This window comes from Somniosus microcephalus, chromosome 12, assembly GCF_052327205.1.
Source record: "Somniosus microcephalus isolate GS21.2 chromosome 12, FLI_Smic_1.0, whole genome shotgun sequence".
Taxonomy (NCBI): Eukaryota; Metazoa; Chordata; class Chondrichthyes; order Squaliformes; family Somniosidae; genus Somniosus; species Somniosus microcephalus.
Window position 1 is genome coordinate 52,854,813 of NC_140998.1, and position 25,835 is coordinate 52,880,647.

A 25,835-nucleotide genomic window follows, 5' to 3' on the forward strand; every position below is an offset into this window, starting at 1 on the left:
GTTATCGTGGAGTTAAGGACAGTACCAGTAGGAGCATTCGTACTGGTGTTAGGGTTATCAGCATGTTAGGTGGTTAAAGCTCCCTAATACATGCTCAATGGACAGCAGAGAATATGACTAAATTGCTCAGGTGGGGAGGAGTACAATAATTTGCTCAGGAAGTAGTACAGCAAGCTCCACCGCTCAGCGCATGTTTGCTGTACGTTCTTGGCTCATCATAGAGTCAATGAGTCATAACAGCACAGAAGGAGGCCATTTGGCCCATCGAGTGTGCGCCAGTTCACTGCAGAGCAATCCAGTCAATCCCACTCCCCCACTCTATCCCCGTTGCCCTGCAAGTTTATTTCCCTCAAGAGCCTATCCAGTCTCCCCTTGAAAACAGTGATGGTCTCCACTTCCACCACTTCCATCAGCAGCGAGTTCCAGGTCCTCACCACTCGCTGCGTAAAAAATTTTTTCCTCACGTCCCCCCTGTATCTCTTACCCAAAACCTTAAATATGTGCCCCCTAGTCCTTGTACCATCAACTAGTGGGAACAGTCTTTCTCTGTCTAGTCTATCCAAACCCGTCATAATTTTGTATACCTCTATCAAATCACCCCTCAACCTCCTTTGCCCCAATGAAAGCAAATCCAGCTTCTCCAACCTGTCTTTGTAGCTAAGATCCTCCATCCCTGGAACCATTCTGGTAAATCTCCTCTGCACCCTCTCAAGGGCCTTCACATCCTTCCTAAAGTGTGGTGACCAGAATTGGACGCAATACTCCAGTTGTGGCCTAACCAGTGCTTTATAAAGGTTCAGCATAACTTCTCTGCTTTTGTACTCAATACCTCTATTTATGAAGCCCAAGATCCCATATCCTTGGCTAACCACTCTCTATTCTAACCACTCAATCAGTTCCTCTATTGCTTTCTCTTAAGTTTTCTGCCGCTCAAGCCTTTAATATTTGCCTTTTTTTTGGTTTTTCTGCTTTTCCATTTCGGACTTTGCTAGCATTCCCTGCTGAACATTATTTTCTCCATAAGTAGCAGCCTTTCAATCAATTCTATGAGTTCTTTCCAAAAAATGTTTTTTGTTTTGAATGTATTTTGGAACTATGATCACTCTTACTGATTAACAGTATTGCATGCTTTTATAACGGTCCCTGTGCTGCCGATATTGTTGATTATATTGGAAAGCAAATTGGTGGGAATTGTTCCGGGTGCTAGTTTATCTGTCACATAATGTTACTTTCAATTTATCATGTAATGTTAAGTTAACAGTGCCACCTACTGTTGCAATGGCTTTGGAATCTTGAAAGCACTCACTATTTTTTGTATATATTAGATAATTTTCTACTCTTGTTTTATAGGCACAAATTGGACTAAAGTCCATGAGTGGTGACTCAGAAGAGACTACAGGTGACACACCCCAGATTTTTCCAAGAACACCTGAACAGGTTGAGGCAGGACAAAAGGAATTTGAAATGTAATGATATAGTTACTGACACAAATTAATTGTAATGCATTAGAAGTTATGTTCATGTTACAAAACTTTTAAGTGTAAAACTTTTGTCTCCCTTTCAGAGTGGAACATCTTCTTCATTCAGTCAATCTACATATATAAAAATTAGAAATCAACCTGTCCTCATGAGGGACAGTCATTAAAAGCACTTCCAAGCCATAAAAAGTCCTCCACTGGACATACTATCCCTATAAGAAACAAGTGCTAGAGGACTCATTGTACTATTTCCACAGTTGTTGTCCATAGTCTAATTTTGGGACAAACTTCATATCATTTTCTCCCGATGTACGCACAGTGTCAATTCTATTGGTTCCCACTATTCGCACGGCTCATTGCATTGCCCTTTAGTAAAAATAGTTATTTGAGCCTAAATTCCTTAGCGCCCTAAATCGGGCACAATTCCAGCACCGCGCAACAGCAGCGTGCCAGAACAGAGAGATCCAAGAACCAAACTAAGTTTGTACTTGGGCCTCATTAGAATAAATCAGGTGAACTGCGGGTGCCTCAATGCTGCTCACCTGTCGGGGATAGCTAAAATATTATCCTCTTCCCTACCATCTGTCTGGAGGCTTCTAGTTTTCATTTCGTAACTGTCACATCAGTGTGACTGAAATCAGTACCTCAGCAGAGTAAATGATTAACCTCCATTCCCACCTCTCATTGTGGCCCAATTTAGTGTTTCAGCATACTATACTACCTGATCATACTTATGTTTTTTTTTAAATGTCTAAAACAAAACTATCATTTATGCACTAGGAATTCTAACTTACCCCTTGAGGAAACACCATCAAAATCACCTGGCTTTTGCTTCCTGAATACGTCCACACCCAAATCAACTGGATTTAATTTATTTGGAGGAACAGCATTTGACTTAACTAACACTCCAGAGCAGGTAAAAGTATAGATATTTTTTGTAACATGTAGTAGCATTTTGAGATTTTTATCTATTTGGCCTGGAAGGGATTTTGGTATAATTTATATGATGATATTATTATGAAGTCAGATTCAGTTTGCAAAGGGTTAACTTCCAGAGAAACACAAGCTATCTAGAAATAAATACAGAAAATGCTGGAAAATGTTCAGCAGGTCAGGCAACATCTGTGGAGAGAGAAACAGAGTTATCTGCCTCGATATTAACCACCCCACGACAGACGGGAGAGGGTCAGGGGTGGGGGGATTAAAATTTTTTAAACGGGGACAACACCCCCAACCCATTGCGTCCACCAACCCACGATCTCTGGCTCCCTCCCTCTCAATTGTCACTCTCTTCCCTATCCTTCCCCACCAGCCACAATCTCTGGAACCCTCCCTCCCAATATCCGCTCTCTTCCTCTACCCTTCCCCACCAATCCGCGATCTCTGGCTCCATCCCTCCCGATTGCCGCTCTCTCCCCCTGCTCTTCCTCCCCTCCCCCCACCAAGCCCTGATCTCTGGCTCCTGATTGTCGCGCATAGTTCCAAAGGGTCCCCGGCTGCAGCCTCCTGCCATTGGTTTTCTCGCCCAGCAGGCGGCCAGCCTGTCAATTTGGCCGGCTGCCAGGAAGGAAACGGAAAAAAAATTATAATGAGGTCCTGCCGTTAAATTCGGCAGGATCACTGCGTCCCCAGCCTTGCTGGGTTTTCCCTGCACTACCACATTCCCCCACACCCTACCCACCTCCCCATAAATATCAGGGCCAACTTTTCAGGTTGATGACCTTTCATCAAAACAGGAAGATGTTAGAGATTAACAGTTTTTAAGCAAGAAATGAGCCTGGGGTGGTGGGGGGGGGGGGGGGGGGAGGAAAGGGCAACAGAGAAAGTTTGTAATAGGATGGAGGGAAGGAGTGATTAAATGACAAAAGGGATGATGATGCAAGTCAAAAGGGGATGGTAATGGGACAAGTAAAGAAACAAAAGATGCGTCCAGAGGTGTAAATGGTTACAGCAGAATAGCAGAGTGGGAGGGAAGCATGGAAAATATGGCAAAGAGGACAAGGCTCCCATGGCCCGGGAATGTGGCGGAGAAAGGTGGGTAGGCCCCAGGGGTGTGGACCATTCCGCCAACCATGTAGCGATAGGGGATCCTCACCCCAAGCACCAGCTGACACCTCCTCCATTCCCAATGGCTCTGGTGCAGCCATCCTTTATTACCAGCACCTGCTGTCTGAGAAAATGGGAGCGGTGGTTAGGATCTAAAGTTATTAAACTCAATGTTAAAGCTGGAAGGCTGTAAATTGCCTAATTGAAAAATGAGGTGCTGTTCCTCAAGCTTATATTGAGCATCATTGGAACAGTGTAGAAGGTCAAAGACAGAGAGGTTAGAGTGGGAGTGGGATGGAGAATTAAAATGGCAAGCGACCGGAAGCTCAGGGTCACGCTTGCGTACTGAACGGAAGTGTTCAGCAATGCAATCGCCCAATCTGCTTTTGGTCTTCCTAATGCAGAGACCACATCACAGCAAATACAGTATACCAAATTGGAAGAAGTACAAATAAATCGCCTGTTTCACCAGGAAAGAGCGTTTGGGGTTCTGGAAGGTGGGAAGGAAGGAGATGAAAGGGCAGGTGTTGCATCTCCTGTGTTTGCATGGTAAGGTGCTGGGGACAGGTGTTGGAAGAGCAGAGCAGGGTGTCGCAGAGGGAACGTTCCCTTCAGATGCTGAAGTATTTGGTGGTGGCATCACGCTGGAGATGGCGGAAGATGATCAGTTGAATGTGAGGCTGGTGGGCTGGAATGTGAGGACAAAGGAGACCATATCCTGGTTCTGGGACGGAAGGGAAGGGGTGAGGGCAGAAGTGTGGGAAATGGGACGGACATGGTTGAGGGCCCTCTCAACCACAGTGATGTGCAATCTAGAATGCTGTTGAATTCAAATTAGTTGGAATACCCAACGATGTCAGAATTATGTAATCTTGCATACCAGATTAGATTGAGAAAATAGGGAGTTGTCCAGCACTTTCCAGAGATATTCACACCTTTAATGTTGGAATGGTTTTCATTCAGGGGTGCCCAACAGGGGGCATAATTGAACAGGCAGTTTGATTGCTGTAGTTCCCACACCAATGGGAGAGGTTTCTGATTCAAGGCAGTAAGTTGGTTGGCAGCTCAATAAACAAGTCCTCAACACACAAACCTTTGGCAGGAATTTTCATTCGTCCGTGCATGCAGGATTGGAGGCGGATCAGGAGTGAAAGTGGAAATAAATCGGAGCGGGTCGATAACCTGCCGTCAGCCCGCCTCCTCATGCCTTTAACTTGGGCGCGTTTGCCAGTGCGGCAGCAATCCGAATGGCAGAGGCCGGCGACCTAATTTAGATCATTATCAGCTTGCTGTCAGACCCTCAACCATCTTTTTAACAATACCTTTTCTATTTCACTGCATGACCACGGGAATCACGCTGCTCAGGTACCACGTCTGTCAAGTTGAGGTGAAAGTTCAGTGGCCATTGATCAAAGTTATTACTGCAAAGCATGGAAAGCACAATAAATACTGCCACCTGACACCTGCTTACTTTGCTAAGAGAAATGCTGTTGCTGAGTGCATTTCCAGCACAGAATTAGGTCTCTAGAATTTGTCAGTCTTTTCTGCAAATTTGAAACCCACTGTCACCTCATTGCTACTACCTATCACACCATTGACAGATTGCTTCTCTAATCTCTACTTGACCTGCCATCTATTATCCCCCGATTATCAAAATCCACGACAAGGCCTTGGACAACGTGGACCACTTTCCATACCTCGGGAGCCTACTGTCAACAAGGGCAGACATCGACGACGAAGTCCAACACCGCCTTCAGTGTGCCAGTGCAGCCTTCGGTCGCCTGAGGAAGAGAGTGTTTGAAGACCAGGACCTCAAACCCGGCACTAAGCTCATGGTCTACAGGGCAGCAGTGATACCTGCCCTGCTGTATGCCTCAGAGACATGGACCATGTACAGCAGGCACCTCAAAGCACTGGAGCGGTGCCACCAACGCTGCCTCTGCAAGATCCTGCAAATCCATTGGCAGGATAGGCGCACCAACGTCAGTGTTCTTGCTCAGGCCAACATCCCCAGCATCGAAGCTCTGACCATGCTCAATCAGCTCCGATGGACGGGTCACATTGTCCGCATGCCCGATACGAGACTCCCAAAACAAGCGCTCTACTCGGAGCTCCGGCACGGCAAGAGAGCCCCAGGTGGGCAGAGGAAACGCTTCAAGGACACCCTCAAAGCCTCCTTGAAAAAGTGTACCATCCCCACCGACACCTGGGAATCGCTGGCCCAAGACCGCACAAAGTGGAGGAGACGCATCCGGGAAGGCGCCGAACACCTCGAGTCTCTTCGCCAGGAGCAAGCGGAAGCCAAGCGCAGGCAGCGCAAGGAGCGCACGTCAACCCAAGCACCCCACCCACCCGCCCCTTCAATCACCGTCTACCCCACCTGTGACAGAGACCGTAGGTCCCGCATTGGACTAATCAGTCACCTGCGAGCTCATTTTTAATGTGGAAGCAAGTCATCCTCGGTTCCGAGGGACTGCCTAAGAAGAAGAAGAAGATTACATCAGCATGGGTGCCGTTTATACTGTCTCGACTTGGTCCTCAGAATCGGACCACAATGAGCCCCAACACCAGCAGCAGCAGGCACACCAGCAGCAGCAACACCAACACCACCAACCTTCTCCTCAATGAACTGATGCTCCACAGGACAGAGGGCATCAGTGCAGGGCTGCACTGCACCGGAGGAAATACCCCCAACACAGGGTAGACAGGCAAAAGGATGAGCTTCCTCAACATGATTGAGCAGCAGTGCCAAAGGAAGCTCAGGCTATCGCGCAAGGTCGATGCAATCATTTGCACCTTGCTGAAACAACCCAGAGGAACTGGTGGACATGCCTTACCAGTGGTTGTCAAAGTCACCAGCGCCCTCAAGTTCTTCACCTCAGGCTCCTTCCAGGGATCTGCAGCTGACATTTGCGGCATCTCGCAGTCGGCCACCCACAGATGCATCACCCAGGTCACCGATGCCCTGTTTGACAAGTCAGCCAATTACATCAACTTTACCACTGATGACGCCAGTACTGCTGAGTGGGTGCTGGGCTTTGCTGCTCTGGCTGGCTTCCCGTGGGTGCAGGTCATCATCGATTGCACAAATGTGACCCATCAGGGCACCCCATCATAACCCAGGAGTGTTTGTAAACCGCAAGGGCTTCCACTCCCTTAATGTGCAGCTGGTCAGCAACCATAGGAAGATCATCATACATGTGTGTGCCAAATTTCCTGGCAGCTGTCATGACTCTTTTGTCATGCGCCAGTCCACCCTCCGCTCTTCGCACCTCCAAACAGACTTTCCGGCTGGCTGCTTGGCGACAAAGGCTGTCCACTGAAGATGTGGCTCACGATGTGGATCTATATTAACGATTTGGAGGAAGGGACCGAGTGCAACATATCCAAGTTTGCCGATGATACAAAGATGGGAGGGAAAGCAGTGAGTGAAGAGGACATAAAAAACCTGCAAAAGGACATAGACAAGCTAAGTGAGTGGGCAGAGATTTGGCAGATGCAATATAATGTTGGAAAGTGTGAGGTTATGCACTTTGGCAGAAAAAATCAAAGAGCAAGTTATTATCTAAATGGAGAGAAACTGCAAAGTGCTACAATACAAAGGGATGTGGGGGTCCTGGTGCATGAAACACAAAAAGTTAGTATGCAGGTGCAGCAGGTGATCAGGAAGGCCAATGGAATCTTGGCTTTTATTGCAAGGGGGATGGAGTATAGAAACAGGGAAGTCTTGCTGCAGTTATACAGGGTATTGGTGAGGCCACACCTGGAATACTGCGTGCAGTTTTGGTTTCCATATTTAAGAAAAGATATACTTGCTCTCGAGGCAGTTCAGAGACGGTTCACTCGGTTGATTCCGGGGATGAGGGGGTTGACGTATGAGGAAAGGTTGAGTAGGTTGGGACTCTACTCATTGGAGTTCAGAAGAATGAGAGGCGATCTTATCGAAACATATAAGATTGTGAGGGGGCTTGATCGGGTGGATGTGGTGAGGATGTTTCCACTGATGGGTGAGACTAGAACTAGGGGGCATAATCTAAGAATAAGGGGCTACCCTTTCAAAACTGAGATGAGGAGAAACTTCTTCACTCAGAGGGTAGTAAATCTATGGAATTTGCTACCCCAGAGAGCTGTGGAAGCTGCAACATTAAATAAATTTAAAATGGAGATAGACAGTTTCCTAGCAGATAAGGGAATTAGGGGTAACGGGGAGAGGGCAGGGAAGTGGACGTGAGTCTAGATTTGGATCAGCCATGATCCTATTGAATGGCGGAGCAGGCCCGAGGGGCCGTATGGCCTACTCTTGCTCCTACTTCTTATGTTCTTATGTTCTTATGTTCACTCTTGAGGAGGCCAAGTACTGAAGCCAAGGAGAGATATAATGAAAGACACATGTCTACCAGATGTGTCATAGAGCAAACAATAGTCATGCTGAAAATGCACTTCAGATACCTTGACAGATCTGGAGGAGCCCTTCAGTATGCACCAGCCACGGTCTCCAGAATCATCATCGTCTGCTGCGCGCTGCACAACATAGCGCAGCAGCGAGGATTAGCGCTGCATGAGGAGCAAGGCTCTGAGCACACAGCCTCTTCAGAGGAGGAGGAGGAGCATCAGTTGGAAGACGAGGAGGAGCAGCAGGAGGAACCTGACGTCCAGATGCCACCAGCACCCGAGCACATTGCTGCCCGGGAGGCCAGGGATGGCTTCCTCATGGCCAGAATTACTTAACTTCATGCATTACACCCATATGGATGCCACATGCTGCGCCAGGTTCCCCCCTGCCCCTTCACCCACCCCACAACAACACCACCCTTACAATGACCAAGCCACTCCTTTCACACCGGCCCCCATTGCTGGAGGTAACGTTATGTCTCACCATTCACTCCAACTTACGAAGCCATTTCCAAAGAAGCTGACAAAATTGGGCTTGACCGGAAAGTGGTGAAAATAAATAGTTTTATGTGTGACATGAGTAACAGACCCTTAACAGAAATAGTTCATTAAACACCAATGTGCTTACCCTTGTGCATCTACTTGTGTGTCATCTTTCTCTTAAGCGTGCTTCTACAAGGTGCAACCCCTGTGGCTTCAGCAGAGCTGGAGGCAGCCTGCTCACTTCCCTGCTGTGACTGCATAGACACTTTTGGCAGCTGTCCTCTGGGTTTTGGAGCCTCTGATGGTGCCACCAAAGTGCGTATGTGCAGGGGCAGACATGGCCATCGCGATCCCAGGAGGTACCTGGGACTCTGACTGAGGATTTGCAATGGGGGAGAAGTGTGAGCACTTTGAGAGGAACCCCCACTTCCATGGCCCCTCTCATGGGCCACCCGCACTTCCCTGCTAGCAAGGAGCTGGTGAGCACCTTCAAAGAAGAGCCTACAGTCGCCATCTCCTGCGACATGGTAGTGCTCATGTTGGAAATGGACTCTGCCATTCTCTGCACATTGCAGACATCGTGGTCACAAAACCTGTCACAGCCTCCTGCACTTTTTCCTGCACCTCCAGGATCGCCCTCTTTCTCAATGGTCCCGAAGGCTCAGCATCTGCATGCAGCTGAGCAGAGTTGGGAGTGTCCTGCACCCTCCGGCGAGGAGCCTCCACTGTTGTCCCTGTCACCAACATCTGCTGTTGCTCACTTGTGACTTGTGAGACACCAGGTGACAACACTACTCTATTTCACGTAGGACCCACTGAGGTGTGCGTATCTGCACTGGTGCTGGGTGTGCTTATGTCTGGTGACAGTGCACCCTCAGAGGCTGCAGGTTTATCTGAGGAGTCGTCTTCCTCTTCCGCCTGGACAGTCGGGGGGGCTCTTGATGGACCTGTGGGAGAGTAAAGAGATGATTTAGAAATGTTATGTCAAAAATGGGAACCGATACCATTATGCACATGATGAACATTCACTGGCTGCTGACATCAGTCCCCATATGAGTGACTGCTGTATGCCATGTGGCTGTATGAGATGTAATTCTATAACCAGGTTACTGAGATGCCCCCCTCTCTCCATCTCCCACCGCCAGCTGCTCTGCAACTCCTTAGACATCCAGGGCGACCTCCTCTGCTGGAGTCAACGTGGCCACTGATGGAGGGCCCCCTCCAGTTCTCTCCCTCTCCTTATTATGGCTCTCTTCTCCTGCAAGGAGGGAAAGAAGAGAAGTTTGTGTGAGAGTGATGGAATGAGTGTAAGGACTGGATGGGTTACATCTGTAGAGGGTGACTATGAGGGAGTGTGGTGCCAATGCCAAATGGCCTCCTTGTGTGGTGTTAGTTGGTGTCAGTGCATTAGGATGAGGGTGAGTGAGGGGTGGTAAGTCAGATGGGGATGTGATTATGTAGAGAGAGAGGGATGGGTGGACGTGCAAAGTATGTTGGTGTGAGTAATGATGTGCAGGAGTAGGCTTGAGCAGGCAGAGTGATAGGGATGTGATGAGAGGCACAGCAGAATGAAGTTGAGTGTGGCTTTGCACTCACCTTTCCTGATCTAACGAGATCATTGAAGTGCTTCCAGCACTGCACCCAGGTCCTCCTCACAACATCCCTGCTGTTGACCTCCTCTGCTATCTTGAGCCAGGCTCTTTTCATCTCCTGGGGAGGTCTCTTGCGCCCATCAGAGGGGAAGAGGACCTCCCTGCGTGCTCTCACTCTCCACAAGCAAATGCAGGGAGTCATCTGAGAATCTGGGTGCAGCCCTCTGCCTCTGTGCAGTCATGTGTGCAAGGCTGAGCAAGACCCACAAGCTAAAATGTACAACCTGCACACTCCTAGATGAACCTTCAAATGCAATGTAGCCAAGGCTCCTTTAAATATCCCAGCTGGAAATGAGTCATCGATGATGTCATCAGACCTGCACCATTTAATCGGGCCGGGAAACGCACAGGCCTGCCTTAATAGGCACCATTAAGGGAAAGTCACTCTGCGGAGTGCGATGATAAGAACGGGGTCCTGACCTGTCGTGCCAACTGCCCGCACCCGACCCGCCCAGGTAAAGAAAATTCCGGCCTTTATCTTTGTCTCTCTCCAGCACTCTGACAATGGCAGTCTGCCATAGGTTTGAGTCTGAAACAGTCAGAGTGGGATAGTAAGATCCTTTTTTTAGCAAAGTGCCGATCAGTTTAGGGATTTCTGACTTGTAAAGTAGGTTTACGCCATAACAAAGAGAAAAGTTGCATAATCTGTTATTTTGATGTTACAAGGAATGATACAAAATAGGCAAATTTCACTGTGAAAGTGGTATTCTGTTCATTCATATACTTCATGTAAAATGAACATGATTGTTGGTTCATGATTGGCTATGTCTCAGTTCACCTTCTGAAAGACAGGAGAAACGCACATTTTGGCACTTGCAAAATCACATTATCCAGTATACAAATTAAGCCATTTTACTGCTATGATCAAAGTTCATGCTATCATTTATCTAGATACTGGGCAATAAAGGTACTCTCCAGATTAACATACTTAACATGCCTGGATAGAAAGAAAGAAAGAATTTGCATTTAATAAGCGCCTTTCATGACCTCAGGACATCCCAAAGCACTTTACAGTCAATGAACTACTTTTCAAGTGCAGTGTTGTAATGTAGGAAATGCGCAGCCAAATTGCGCACAGCAATGTTCCACAAACAGCAATGGAATGCATGACCAGATCATCTGTTTTTTAGAAATAACAACAGAAAATGCTGCCTGACCTGCTGAGTTTTTCCAGCATTTTACATAAGAACATAAGAAATAGGAGCAGGAGTAGGCCAATCGGCCCCTCGACCCTGCTCCGCCATTCAATAAGATCATGGCTGATCTGATCCTAACCGCCAATCTACTATCACAGAACCATCTCCTGAATCTAACAGAATTAGACACACGAAATAGGAGCAGGATCAGGCTACATGGCCCCTAGGCCCGCACCACTACCCACAGGGCCATGTCCGATCCGAACCTAGACTCATGTCCAAATTCCTGCCCACTCCCCGTAACCCTTAATTCCCTTCTAGGAAACTGTCTATTTCTGTTTTAAATTTATGTAATGATGTAGCTTCTACAGCTTTTTGGGGCAGCATATTCCATGGACCTACCACCCTCTGAGTGAAGTAGTTCCTCCTCATCTCAGTTTTGAAAGAGCAGCCCCTTATTCTAAGACTATGCCCCCTAGTTCTAGTTTCACCCATCATCGGGAACATCCTACCCGCATCCACCCGATCCAACCCCTTCACAATCTTATATGTTTCAATAAGATCGCCTCTCATTCTTCTGAACTCCAATGAGTAGAGTCCCAATCTACTCAACCTCTCCTCATATGTCCATCCCCTCATCCCCGGGATTAACCGAGTGAACCTTCTTTGTACTGACTCGAGAGCAAGTATGTCTTTTCTTAAGTATGGACACCAAAACTGTATGCAGTATTCCAGGTGCGGTCTCACCAATACCTTGTACAACTGCAGCAATACCTCCCTATTTTTATATTCTATCCCCCTAGCAATGAAAGCCAACATTCCATTTGCCTTCTTAACCACTTGCTGCACCTGCATACTAACCTTTTGAGTTTCGTGCACCAGGACCCTCAGATCCCTTTGTACTTCAGTACTTTCCAGTTTCTTGCCATTAAGATAATAACTTGCTCTACGATTTTTCCTGCCAAAGTGCATAACCTCACACTTTCCAGTATTGTATTCCATCTGCCAAATCTCTTAGCCTGTCTATGTCCCCTTGCAGGTTTTTTATGTCCTCCTCACTCACTACTTTCCCTCCCATCTTAGTATCATCTGCAAACCTTGATATGTTACACTCGGTCCCCTCCTCCAAATCGTTAATATAGATTGTAAAGAGCTGGGGACCCAGCACTGACCCCTGCGGAACACCACTAGTTACTGATTGCCAGTCTGAGAATGAACCATTTATCCCAACTCTCTGCCTTCTGTTAGACAGCCAATCCTCTATCCATGCCAGAATATTACCCCCAATCTCGTGATTTTTTATCTTAAGCAATAATCTTTTGTGTGGCACCTTGTCAAATGCCTTTTGGAAGTCTAAATACACTACGTCCACTGGTTCCCCTTTATCCACCCTATATGTTACTTCCTCAAAGAACTCCAGCAAATTTGTCAAACATGACTTCCCCTTCATAAAACCATGCTGACTTTGTCCTATTAAATTATGATTATCCAAATGTCCTGTTACTGTCTCCTTAATAATGGACTCCAAAATTTTACCTACCACAGATGTTAGGCTAACCGGTCTATAGTTTCCAGCCTTCTGTCTACTGCCCTTTTTCTGTTGTTATTTCGGATTTCCAGCATCTGCAGTATTTTGCTATCGTACATCTGTTTTTTAGATGTTGGTTGGGGGATAACTGTTGGCCAGGACACCTGAGAGAACTATCCTGCTCTTCTTTGAATAGTGCCGTGGGATCTTTTATGTCCATCTGAGAGGGTAGGTGGAGCCTTGGTTTAACGTTTCATCTGAAATGTAACACCTCTGACAGTGCAGCACTCCCTCAGTACTGCACTGAAGCACCAGCCTAGATTATGTGGTCAAGAGTGGGACTTGAACCCACATCCTGAGGTCTATTTTGTCCCCCTTTTTCAAATATGGGCACCATGCTAGCCTGTTTCCAGTCTACTAGTACCTTATCATAATGATGATTGTCAGTGCTTCATAATGATTGTCAGTGCCTCACAAATCTCCTCCCTGGTCTCTCTCAGAACTCTTGGATAAATACCATTCATCCCTGGGGAGTTATTTATTTTGAGCTCTTTTAGCCTGTCTGGTGATCACATTCAGTTCCTTTGTTCTCAGTTTCAAGGTTGGCCAAATTACAATCCAGTTCATTAGATAAAAATGTTTACCTAAGCCATGCTTTCTTCCTGTTAGCCTGGAACTTTATTATAAATATCTTGGGATCTAAGTGTACACTAAAGATTTAAAGCTTTGCAGCAAGTGCAAATTCTGTCACTAATGGAGCCTTCCCTTTGATCACAACTTTACTATATGTGAAAAGTGTACTTCCATTTATATAGCCAGCTTCTTTGACATTTGGATTAGTCTAATATGCATATATTTGTATCAATATATATAGAATGATGAAGTTTTTCAAAGAATCTAAAATGTATGTTTTGTGTAAGCAGTTAGAGAGGTGTCCTCTATTCCTTGTCGACATAAAGGAAATGGCACCCAAACAATTTTAAATCAGCATATCACCTTAAACTGAAATGCCTTCTTAGAAATTTTTTGAAAGGAAGGTCAGTTGGATTCAAGACAGAAAATCCCCTGAAGGGACAGGCATTTTCCTTCTGATTTTCCAGGTTGAATAGGCTGCAATTTACTGCAAGTAATAATGAGTAATCTATCTTTTCCTGCTACTTTAATTATCATAATTATCAGATTGTTAGTATGTGTTTAAAAATAATTATTTCACTACATTTCAGGTGACTGACAATCAGATGTCTGCTAATCAGTTTGAGTTCTCAAGTTTGTTCTTCAAGAAAACGGTAAAAAGCAATGCTGTTGTAAACTTCTTTAACAAGTTGGCTCACATGAATAAAAAAGAAAGACTTGTATTTCTATAGCGCCTTTCACGACCACCGGACATCCCAAAGCGCTTTACAGCCAATGAAGTACCTTTTTGACGTGTAGTCACTGTTGTAATGTAGGAATATGCACAAGTATTTGTTTATAGGATTTATGGACAGTGAAAGTCCCTGTTAATGATTTACTGTAGGGAAAAAATAGTTTTGCATGAGAATGATCACCAACACCACACATGAAGAATTCTAAGAGTAATTAGGTAATTGAAAGAGAGAGAAAAAATTCCATTAGTCACAGGTGGGTTCAGATCCAGGCCCTGGAGATGGAAGAACTGCACTACCCAGTCTCTTTGAGAGAAACTTTCATGGAAGTTTTGTACTAAAGAAACAATAATGGCATTATCATTGGTGCAAAACTATCACTGGTGCAAAATTTTGTATTTGACCTAGAACAGTAGATGCACAAGTAAGATCATAAGAAATAGGAGCAGGAGTAGGCCATGCGGTCCCTCGAGCCTGTTCCGCCATTCATAAGATCATGACTGATCTTCTACTTCAACTCCACTTTCCCACCCTATCCCCATATCTCATAGAGACTATATAGTACAGTTCTTCGATCTCCAGGATCTGAACCCGCCTGTGACTAATGGAAAAATTTTCTCGTTCTCTCAATTACCGAACTATTCTTAGAATTCTGCATGTGTGGTATTGGTGATCATTCACATGCAAAACTTATTTTTTCCCCATAATGGCCTGGAATTTTCTGAAAACTTGCACTATTGCTATGACACAGATTTTCCATGAAATTATAGCTTCAAAAAATTATTGAATGGGTATTTTGATTTCTAAGTCGAGTACTATTTTATTACATTTCTGAGTGGCCTCATTCATATGATTCTTTACAACTTGCAATTGCTTTTTTAATTAGCTTTTCTCTGCGGGTTTCCTTTGTTAAATTGTTGATGTATGATTAATATCTAAACTGTATGTGATGTACAAAGCAATCAACTGCTCCCAATATGGAAAAGGTTTGTTTTAATAAACCAAATATAATTATATTTTAAAAAATCTATTATAAGGAAATATCCCATAAAAACGTTCTCTTCCCCACACAAAATATATAATTGTAACTGCAAAAACATGCATGTCTAAAATTTGTAATGAAGTTACCTGTATAAAGGTGAGCATGGGATGTTATCACACAGTTTATGCTAAGCTTCCTGATCTTGATTATGCCATCATAGGGAGGCACTGAACACAGGCCAGGCGCTACCTCACAAGGAAAGAGGAGCAGTTAGAGACCAAATGCCCCAAGGTCGTCTTCAGTATTGGAAGAGGTGTAGGAGCTGGTCACTTGTATGCCTTCTTAGCTAGGAGCAATATGTATGCCCCAGAATAGATAAAGAAATGTCATAAAATAAAACATTAGAAGTAAAAAGCTCATATGAGCACTTTTAAAATCAGAAATACTTGACAAATTGGGTCTGTTTTCATTAGAAGAGAAGATTTTGATATAGGTGTTTAAAATTATGAAGGGATGAGAAACAGTAAATAGAAACAGTCTATTTCCAGTAATTGAGAGGTCTAGAATGAGATGTAAGATTAAATGTAGAATTTTAGAAATTAAGATCAGAGAGCAGGAGATTTTTTTTACACAGACGGTTGTAAGGCTGTGGAATGCATTCCCAGAGTTAGTGAAGTAGAGACCATGACAACATTTAAGAATAGGTTGGATAGGTGGTTGAAGGGAAAAGGACTAAAGGGATATGGAAACAGAGCACACAAATGGGACTAGGACAGCTGCTTGCATGGAGGATAAGCACCAACATGGATAGGTCAAACAGTGTGTTTCATGTTGTAAGCTATGTAATTCTATATGAGATTATAAACTCAATTTTCTGTTACTTTTTTCAGCCTGAAAAGCGTTACTCATCTAACATAACAAACAATCTTCAATCATCACAGAAAGATATTGGTAAGTAACCTGAGCCCTGAAAATCCCAGCCTACAATCCTAGCAATCTGTAGGAGGTTGCTTCTTATGCACGCTGATGACAACAAAAGTATAGGTATTCCCTGCCCTGAGCTAGCCCCTTTCCGGAATGCGAGACCCTCCCAAATTTCCTGTTGCTTCCGTCCTGGCCAGCAGCCTCCTGCTGCCCAAAATTACACTCTGCCCATTCACCATCTGCCTCTCCCTGCCCATTTCAGGCGGACAACCCTTATTTCTTTCAATTACATAGGATTACGTAGGATATACGGCACAGAAACAGGCCATTCGGCCCCACCAGTCCATGCCGGCGTTCATGCTCCACTCGAGCTTCCTCCCGTCTTTCCTCATCTAAATCTATCAGCATAACCCTCTATTCCCTTCTCCTTCATATGCTTGTCTAGCCTCCCCTTAAATGTATCGAAACCTTTTCCTTCAACCACTCCCTGTGGTAGCGAATTCCACATTCTCACCACCCTTTGGGTAAAGAAGTTTCTTCTAAATTCCCTATTGGATTTCTTGGTGACTATCTTATATTGATGGCCTCTATTTATGCTCTTCCCCACAAGTGGAAACATTCTCTCTGTATCCACTCTATCAAAACCTTTCATAATTTTAAAGACCTCTATTAGGTCACCCCTCAGCCTTCTTTTTTCAAGAGAAAAGAGACCCAGCCTGTTCATCCTTTCCTGATATGTATACCCTCGCATTTCTGGTATCATCCTTGTAAATCATCTCTGCACCCTCTCCAATGCCTCTATATCCTTTTTATAATATGGCCACCAGAACTGTACGCAGTACCCCAAGTGTGGTCTAACCAAGGTTCGATACAGGTTTAGCATAACTTCCCTATTTTTCAATTCTTTCCCTCTAGAAATAAACCCTAGTGCTTGGTTTGCTTTTTTATGGCCTTGCTAACCTGTGGCACAACTTTTAGTAATTTGTGTATTTGTACTCAGATCCCTTTGTTCCTCTGCCCCACCTAGACTCGCACCCTCCAAGTAATAAGTGACCTCCCTATTCTCCCTACCAAAATGTAATACCTCACATTTATCTGTGTTGAACTTCATTTGCCAATTATATGCCCATTCTGCAAGTTTATTAATGTCCTCCTGTAATTTGTGGCAGTCCTCCTCAGTATTGACTATCCCCCCACCACCACCCCCCCCCCCCACCAATTTGGTGTCATCCGCAAATTTAGAAATTGTGTTTTTGATTCCAAAATCTAAATTGTTAATGTAATTTGTGAACAACAGTGGTCCCAGCACTGATCCTTGTGGAACAGCACTACCCACCTTCTGCCACTGTATCTAGCTTGTAATTCACTTATGTCTAATATTGTTATAGTTCAGGAATATGCATTTAAAAATTTTATTTTTATTTTTACAGGGATGGAGAGTCCATCAAATGAACAGCCATTCACATTTTCTTTCCAATCTGATCTGCCTTCAAATAATTTTGGAAACAGCAAAGATGAATTCAGTTTTGGATTCTCATTTGGACAGGACCAGAGGTCATCTCAACCTGGGCTTTTCAAATTCTTTTAAAGCTAGGCATCCTTTACAGCCTTTGAATCAGATTAATAGTAGATAGAAGATCAAAAATTATTTATTTTCCTGCTTTGCATACTGCATTATAACATTTGCGTGGATAGTCATTTAATTGAAATAATTGTAATTTGATTTTAAATTCTTGTTATTTTGTTTTTCACAATGGTTTCTAATACAGATGTCATTTCAGCAGTCGCTGTTATGCCTCTTACCTTATCTCAGAGATGACTGCGTGCTATACTGAAATTCCCCAAGCAGGAATTAACTCGTAAATTTGGGAGCTGCCTCAGTTTAAAGTACTGTTTATTTCACCAGTTGTATTTATTGCATATCCAGCTGGCATGAATTGTTAGTTCTATTACTTTACACAAACAGAAACATTTCAAATTTGTTGCCAGCTGTTGTACAGAAAAAGCTTGTTCTTTCAGTTTGATACTACTCTGTGAAAGGAGCAATGCTATTGACATAAATAGAGGAACATTCCTGCAAATCTTCAGTTTATAGGCAGAGTGTCTCTTGGGAAAATAGTGTCAATATATTGGCTGACAACGTAGCAACTCTAGAAATACAATTTTTTCACAGTTACCACAGAAGTATGATAAAATTCTATTATGCAGTTACTTGATATGGCATTGATGCCACTTGGTATCCTACAGTATTTTGTTTGTTAGTGGCAACAGAAAATAAATTTCATGTAGTACTTTTTATTAGTGCAGACTATATTTATTTATCACCAAGCTGAAAAAGTCTTATTATAGAAATTTATATTTGTTTATTTAATTCACTAAACCTATTGAATACTGTAAAACACCATGATTGACAAGCAAAGAGACCGAAAAAAGCTGTACATAATACAAATATCAAACATAAAAAGTAATTCTGATTTGAAAGAAGTACTGTGAGGAGAGGAAGTATTGCCAGTGCAGAGTATACACACAGTTTTCATATTTAAGAAGGAGGAAATTCCCAGGACCCCGGACTTCTGGCATAAATGCACCCAAGGCAAAGATCCTATCCCAAATTCTGAGATGGGATCATTTGCATAACTGGGGCATGCTGCTAGCATCATTCATTCTATATTTTGAGCTGTTCTGCTCTAATGTCTAAGTTCAGCCAAAACTTTGACAGCCAAAATGCAATAAACATTGGTATTTGTGAACTTTTGCAGAGGAAGGAGAGCGTTTCAGTAGCTCTTGTGTTTCATACAATGGCCCAAGACATTTTATTATAAATTCCAGTTTTGTCTGTAGAATTCGTTTCGATTCTTGAGTATCTGCGAGTGTTTTTAAAGGCTGGGCTGTTTTGCTGTCAAACTCCAGTTTATCTAAAAGGTGCATTAAAACACTTCATGCATTTTGAATAGTCACAGCAGCGAAACACAAATGAAACCATACTGTGGGGATTACACCAGGTGGGAGGCTGCGTTCCATTGTGGTCTTTTCACAAATATCACAAAATATGCTTCTCATTCTGTTCACATGCTTGAAGACAGCACCGGCAGTAATAATGAACAGCTTCATGGTAGTCATTTCTGAAAAGTCTGTTGCACAAGACACAGCAACATGCTAAAGATGAGCAGGTCATGAAATTAAAAGCAAAAGTGGCTTACGGACAAACTTTATACCGTAGACAGCCAAATCTGAATTTACAGCTGCTACTCCTTGCTGTGTAAGATGGTACTGTTTTAATGCTGTACTCCCACACATAGCAATTGTCTCACTATTTATGGCAGTGACCAATCCAGATGAACCAACACAAGTACAAGCTTCTCCACAATGAAGAACAAACAAAAGGACTACTGGTGGTTGCCCAAGAACATCAGGTGATCCATCAAAAATTAAAGAACTCAAGACATTTTCAACTGTTTCCCATAATTTTGTCATTTAGAGCATTGTCATTTTACACAAATATTTTCTGCAGCAGCATTGGACATAGTTTTTGCTGCTGGGCAAAATGGCCATACCAAATCACCAAGTGGGGCATCAGCAAAGCTTATTGCCTGGCTCAATGAATACAGGGCACAGATGAATTGACGTACAATGTCATCCTGATTTTTCTGATGAGCATGTGAATAAACATAGAAACATAGAAGATAGGAGCATGAGTAGGCCATTCGGCCCCTCGAGCTTGCTCCGCCATTCAATGCGATCATGGCTGATCATCCAAGTTCAGTACCCGGTCCCTGCTTTCTCCCCATACCCCTTGATCCCTTTAGCCTTAAGAAATATATCCAACTCCTTCTTGAATATATTTAATGTATTGGCCTCCACTGCCTTTTGTGGTAGAGAATTCCACAGGTTCACCACTCTCTGGGTGAAAAAATTCCTCCTCATTTCTGTCCTAAAAGGCCTACCCCTTATCCTTAGACTGTGACCCCTGGTTCTGGGCTCCCTGACCATCGGGAACATCCTCCCTGCATCTAGTCTGTCCAGTCCTGCCAGAATTTTATAAGTTTCAATGAGATCCCCTCTCATTCTTCTAAACTCCAGCAAGTACAAGCCCAATCGTCCCAATCTCTCCTCATACGTCATTCCTGCCATCCCAGGTATCAGCCTGGTGAATCTTCGCTGAACTCCTTCCATGGCAAGAATATCCTTCCTCAGATAAGGCGACCAAAACTGCACACAATACTCAAGATGTGGTCTCACCAAGGCCCTGTACAACTGCAGCAAGACACCTTTGTTCCTGTACTCAAACCCTCTCGCCATGAAGGCCAACATACCATTTGCCTTCTTAACCACCTGCTGCACCTGCATGCTTACCTTCAGCGACTGGTGCACAAGGACACCCAGGTCTCGTTGCACTTCCCCTTCTCCCAATCTATTGCCATTCAGATAATAATCTGCCTTCCTGTTTTTGCCACCAAAGTGGATAACCTCACATTTATCCACGTTATATTGCATCTGCCATGCTTCTGCCCAATCACCCAACCTGTCCAAATCATCCTGTAGTTTCTCGGCATCCTCCTCACAGTACACACGCCCACCCAGCTTTGTGTCATCTGCAAATTTGGAGATATTACATCTAGTTCCCTTGTCTAGATCATTGATATATATTGTGAATAGCTGGGGTCCAAGGACTGATCCCTGCGGTACCCCACTAGTCACTGCCTGCCACTCGGAAAAAGACCCGTTTATTCCAACTCTTTGCTTTCTATCTGCCAACCAGTTCTCTATCCAAGTCAATACCTTGCCCCCAATCCCATGTGCCTTAACTTTACACGCTAATCTCTTATGTGGGACCTTATCGAAAGCCTTCTGAAAATCCAAATACACCACATCCACTGGTTCTCCCTTATCTATTTTACTAGTTACATCCTCAAAAAATTCCAGTAGATTAGTCAAGCACGATTTACCTTTTGTAAATCCATGTTGACTTTGTCCGATCCTGTCACTGTTTTCCAATTATCTTTTATAATGGACTCTAGCATTTTCCCCACTACCGATGTCAGACTTACCGGTCTGTAATTCCCCGTTTTCTCTCTACCACATTTTTTGAATAGTGGGGTAACATTAGCTACCCTCCAATCCATGGGTACTGTTCCAGATTCCATCGAATGTTGGAAGATGATCAGCAATGCATCTACTATTTCTAGGGCCACTTCCTTAAGTACCCTAGGATGTAGATTATCAGGCCCTGGGGATTTATCGGCCTTCAATCCCATCAATTTCCCTAACACCATTTCCCTACAAATACTGATTTCTTTCAGTTCCACCCTTTCATCAATAACTGCATCCAGAGCATTTTTGGTTGTGGTTTCATCTCTTTTTGGCGCCTCTGTGCCTCCTTTTATCCAGTGCTCTGTATGCAATCTGTACACACATCCAATCAACAGCACAAAATTTGCAGCATGCACACTCCACCCCATGATCCTCTGCTATTAGGTTTTTTTTTTGTTCACTTAAAAACCCCCTTTGTGCTCCAACTCATGATCTTTCACTGATTTGCATTTGCTGTCCATCATCATCAGTGAACAGAACAAAATTAATCAGCCGAATGCACTTCTTCCAGCTCCTAAATGTACTGCACAGGTTGGGCCACAACTCAGCAAGCTACTTGAACAAAGATCCTGATCCACCTTAAAAAAATGACTAATTTCAAAGCCTCCATTTTTCTGATGAAAATCAGATGCATGTGCATCACATGACCCCAGCACAGCGTGAACGGCATGTGTGCTGTCATCACAGATGTCATGTACACACATCGCTGTTCCTAATCTTCAGTAAGGAAAACAACAGAACATTTTATGGCTCTTTTGGCAAATTCAGGAAAAAAAGTTTTTACCAATGCAAAATCCAGAAAAAAAACAGGATTTATGCTGACAAACAGTAATAACTATTTTAATGATCCATAAACATACAGCACATCACAATTATTTTGCATACCCTTTCAGGGCTGTACAATAGGACACCACCAGGTCTCTCCAAGCAGTGGCATCTTTGCTTCAGCATGTCTATGGTATGCTCTATTAGTATCCCAGTGAGGCATGCCCTCATATTTTCTTGCATCCACGGCTTGTGGATTTTGGACAAGTGTTATGAGCCACTACTCAAGAGAGTATCCCTGGTTTCCCCTGTCTTGATATTCCATTAAACAAATGTTGACACTGCTGCCTACCATGGGATAAGTCCATTTTGGTACCTCACATCCACATGCATGATGTGCTGATGGTCACGTACAACCTGTACATTTAATTAATGGAAACCCTTGCTATTCATAACTGCCTTAACATTGTTGAAAGAAGCCCGTATGGCCACACGAGTTCCATCAATGAGGCCCTACATTCTTGGGTCTATGGTCACCTACGAAAAGTTCTGCTGGTTGCTTTCCTTCAGAAAAGTGATAACATTATTAGTCCTAGCAAACAAGGCATCAGTCACTCAAGGCAGCTTGAAAGGAGCCAATTGCATAGAAGTTCCAGACAGTAGTGACTTTCTGCACCACAAGCAAAGCCATCCCAGTCAGGGATAAAATTCTTTGGTTGTACAACAGTAGAAATCAAAGTTCCTCAGTTCCAAGTAACTGGTGAGGTTTATATACCCATTTCCTTGGGCAAATGTGGGGGAGGTCAGGCTGCCTCTGATGCTGTTGTAGCTGCTGTTCATATTGCAGTGGAACTTGTCCTCATTTTCTAGCACTCTGAGGGGAAGAGGAATTGCCAGAGACATACCCATTCATCAGCATAGGGTGTTTGAAAACCCTTTCAATGGTAGGAGGTGAAAAAAGGAAAGAAATTTAAACAATACAAAAATGCAAAAATTAAGTGAAAATTGATAAATGAACCACGTACAGACAGGCCAAATGTAACAAAAGCAAACCAAAATATATTACAAACTAACAGTCACTCCCAAACCAGTCAAACACAGCTTTAAGAAACTGAAGCCTGAATTTTCCTGGGGTGAAAATTGCCACTCGAAGTATGGCAGGGTGGCACTTCTGCCCGCTGGGTATTACAAGTGCTGACCTTACATTAATTTCCAGGTTATGCCTTGTTTGAATAATACAGGGAGCTCCAGGCATTGCAAATCTCTCTGATTGGAGATGGGAAAGCATTCATTGAAGTATTGCACACGGCTTTAGAAAAAATTGGATCACATGTGGCATCTATTACATTAGCTAGGTAGCTTGTTGAAATTGTGTAAGCAGAGGGTTACCATTAATTGAAGTGGATCTGATTGGAGCTGTTTGCTAGTTGAGTTTCACAGCGCAAAGTGACTGAGAGTCAGAGTTATTTGCTCAGAGGAAACATAGGCTAAGAGGGAATATAATGGAAGTTTTGAAGAGGGTAAAAGGGTTGGATCAAGCAAGGTAAAATGTCAGCCATACCTACTAAACACAAACTCTACTAAGTTAGTTTGTCACTTACAATGACCTCCCTTCACACTATGTTAAATTGCTTCAGATGCTTACCATCAATTCCCAGGAGCCAGCACAATGCCCTTTAGTCTCCAGCCTTCCCTCACTTCTTTACATGTATTCAGCTCATGAAAAAAACTGACATGGAATTGAATTGCTTGTTGACTGTGCTTCTCCTTAGAGTTTCTGCTTTGGGTGTAATTGACAATCCGGATGCAAATTGCGTTACTTTTTCGAAGTGAAGTTATGGTTCAAATTTCCGCTCAAACTCATTTGCATATCAGCAAACGTAAAATTTTACAGGAACCAGCACAATCGGGCAGCGTAACAGAACATAATTGTTTAATATTTTTTCCTTGCATTAAAAAATATTGCTTGATATATTTAAGAGTGGTAACCTGGTGTGGTTTTACTAATACAGCTGAAAATGGCTTTATCACAAAAAAATAAGCATTTTTATTAAGAGTCTCTAGTCCACCACCTGTGAGTAACCTGATTTTAAATCACTGAAAATTACTTTAAAAAACTATACGGAAACATTTACTAGTTTCATTGGTGTACACTAGTCAGTTTCTTAGTAAATTAAATATTTTTTAATGTTTAAAAACTTTTAAATGTGCCTACTAGTGTCTTTGCGCCTAAAAAACCCCAGCTTATTTTGAAGAGCCTCCTCGAAGGGCCGCAAATGGGCAGAATTGGCGGAAACTTGTCATGCTCATTAATTCGATGTGTGAACATGGCCAGTTTCATGGGCAGCGCTGGCATCCAGCACATTGTTTTTAAATCCAGTGTAAAAGATTGCGGAAACTCGATTTGCACTCAACGTAAATTGCGCTTAAAATTCCATGATCTTTTATGCTGATTTAAGAACATAAGAACGTTAGAATTAGAAGCAGGAGTAGGCCATACGGCCCCTCAAGCCTGCTCCACCATTCAATATGATCATGGTTGATCTTTGACCTCAACTCCACTTTCGTGCACTCTTCCCATTGATTCCCCCAGAGTCCAAAAATTTATCTATCTTAACCTTGAATATACTCAACGATTCAGTATCCACAGCCCTTTGGGATTTGTCAGATTTCGGGCAAATTGCATTGGTAAAACCAACACAAAGTAGTGGAAACTCTAAGCCCTAATATCGGCTACATGTTGACATTTAAGTATTACTCCAAGTCACAGTAACTGAAGGTAATTTCACCCTTTTGGTTTATTTTTCTAGGATATGGCAGCCTATAACAGCAAACCATTAACTCCTTATGAGGAGGAAGGCTGTACATCTATGGATGGAGGCCCCTGAAGGTGTTTGTAATATAAATTGGAAAGCACATGTCAGCAGAGGGATTGTCAGGAAATTCTGCTTCTCCTATTGTACCCTTCATTAATTGTCAGTGAATCATATCACAAAACCATCATGTCACTCCTTCGAATAATAGCGACATGTGAGTTGTGTTCCTTTTCTCCCCCTCTAGATGTGCTACAGCAAGAAGAACAAGAAGGCCCCTCATCATCTGGCAATGCCAGTGCATCACAGCACACCTTCTATCGCTCCTAAGAATCAGCTGAAAGTCATTACCCTGGGTGTTATAGCAGGAAACTTAGGGCTGCAGTGCCACTGGACATATTGGGTGCAAAATTTGGATCGGTAGCACCTGTTGTTTGGGCGCTATGGGTGCTGTTTGGGTGTTAAAATGGCACCTGATGCATGCACACGTGTGGCGAGTTGTGCCAGACATATTGGTGAGGGCGTTAGCACATGCACAGTAAACGTCCACTGGAATTATAAAGAGCAGGCAGCTCATGATATCAATCAGCATGCAACGCTGATTTGACGCCAGCGGTGCCATTTTGGAGATCAACGCTCCTGCTAATGCCCTTTCCTAACCTTACACAGCTGATCACATGTTCAGCAGCAGGAAAGACCCCCACCAGCGATATTTAAAGAGATCATCAACTACTTTCAAGTTAGTTGCTGGTTGATTTCTTCTGGCTGTTGCTATGATTCTACAAGTGTTTGGTGCTTTCTGTAATAGAGTCACCTGGTGGACTACTGATGTATATAATAATAAAGCCATGTGCAGTACAGTTCTTACCGGAAGCCATGTTGTGCTGTTGTATATATATGCTGTATCTCAAGATATTACCGAATTGGCAATGAGGATGTGATTGCGGATTCCCTAGCTGAAATTTTTGTTGAAGGATAATCCTGCCAACCGACGGAAGGACTGTTAGAGGTTCTTCGTTTTGCAGAAAAGCTTAAAAGTCTGAGGTAAATTTTGAACACACATGGCTGACACGTTGTCAGAGTCCAGATGGCCACGCCTGTGGGAATAATAGGGCGCTTGGGTGAGTTCCATCATGACGGAGAGACTTTCAGAGTGTATCTGGAGCGGCTAGAAATGTTTT

General features: G+C 43.6%; 1 protein-coding gene across 3 annotated transcripts in view; it reads left to right on the forward strand.

The window, feature by feature from the left end:
• LOC147109187 (protein SIX6OS1-like) overlaps positions 1-18,281 on the forward strand; it is a 232,393-nt gene extending 214,112 nt beyond the window's left edge. For all 3 annotated transcript variants that reach the window (XM_086002859.1, XM_086002857.1, XM_086002858.1), the window contains 5 exons: positions 1,351-1,466; positions 2,259-2,394; positions 13,939-14,001; positions 15,952-16,012; positions 17,416-18,281. In XM_086002859.1, coding sequence (XP_085858985.1) covers positions 1,351-1,466; positions 2,259-2,394; positions 13,939-14,001; positions 15,952-16,012; positions 17,416-17,573 — 534 coding nt within the window. In that variant the 3' untranslated portion in view covers positions 17,574-18,281. The remainder of the gene's footprint in view (positions 1-1,350; positions 1,467-2,258; positions 2,395-13,938; positions 14,002-15,951; positions 16,013-17,415) is intronic.
• Positions 18,282-25,835: the final 7,554 nt, after the last annotated feature.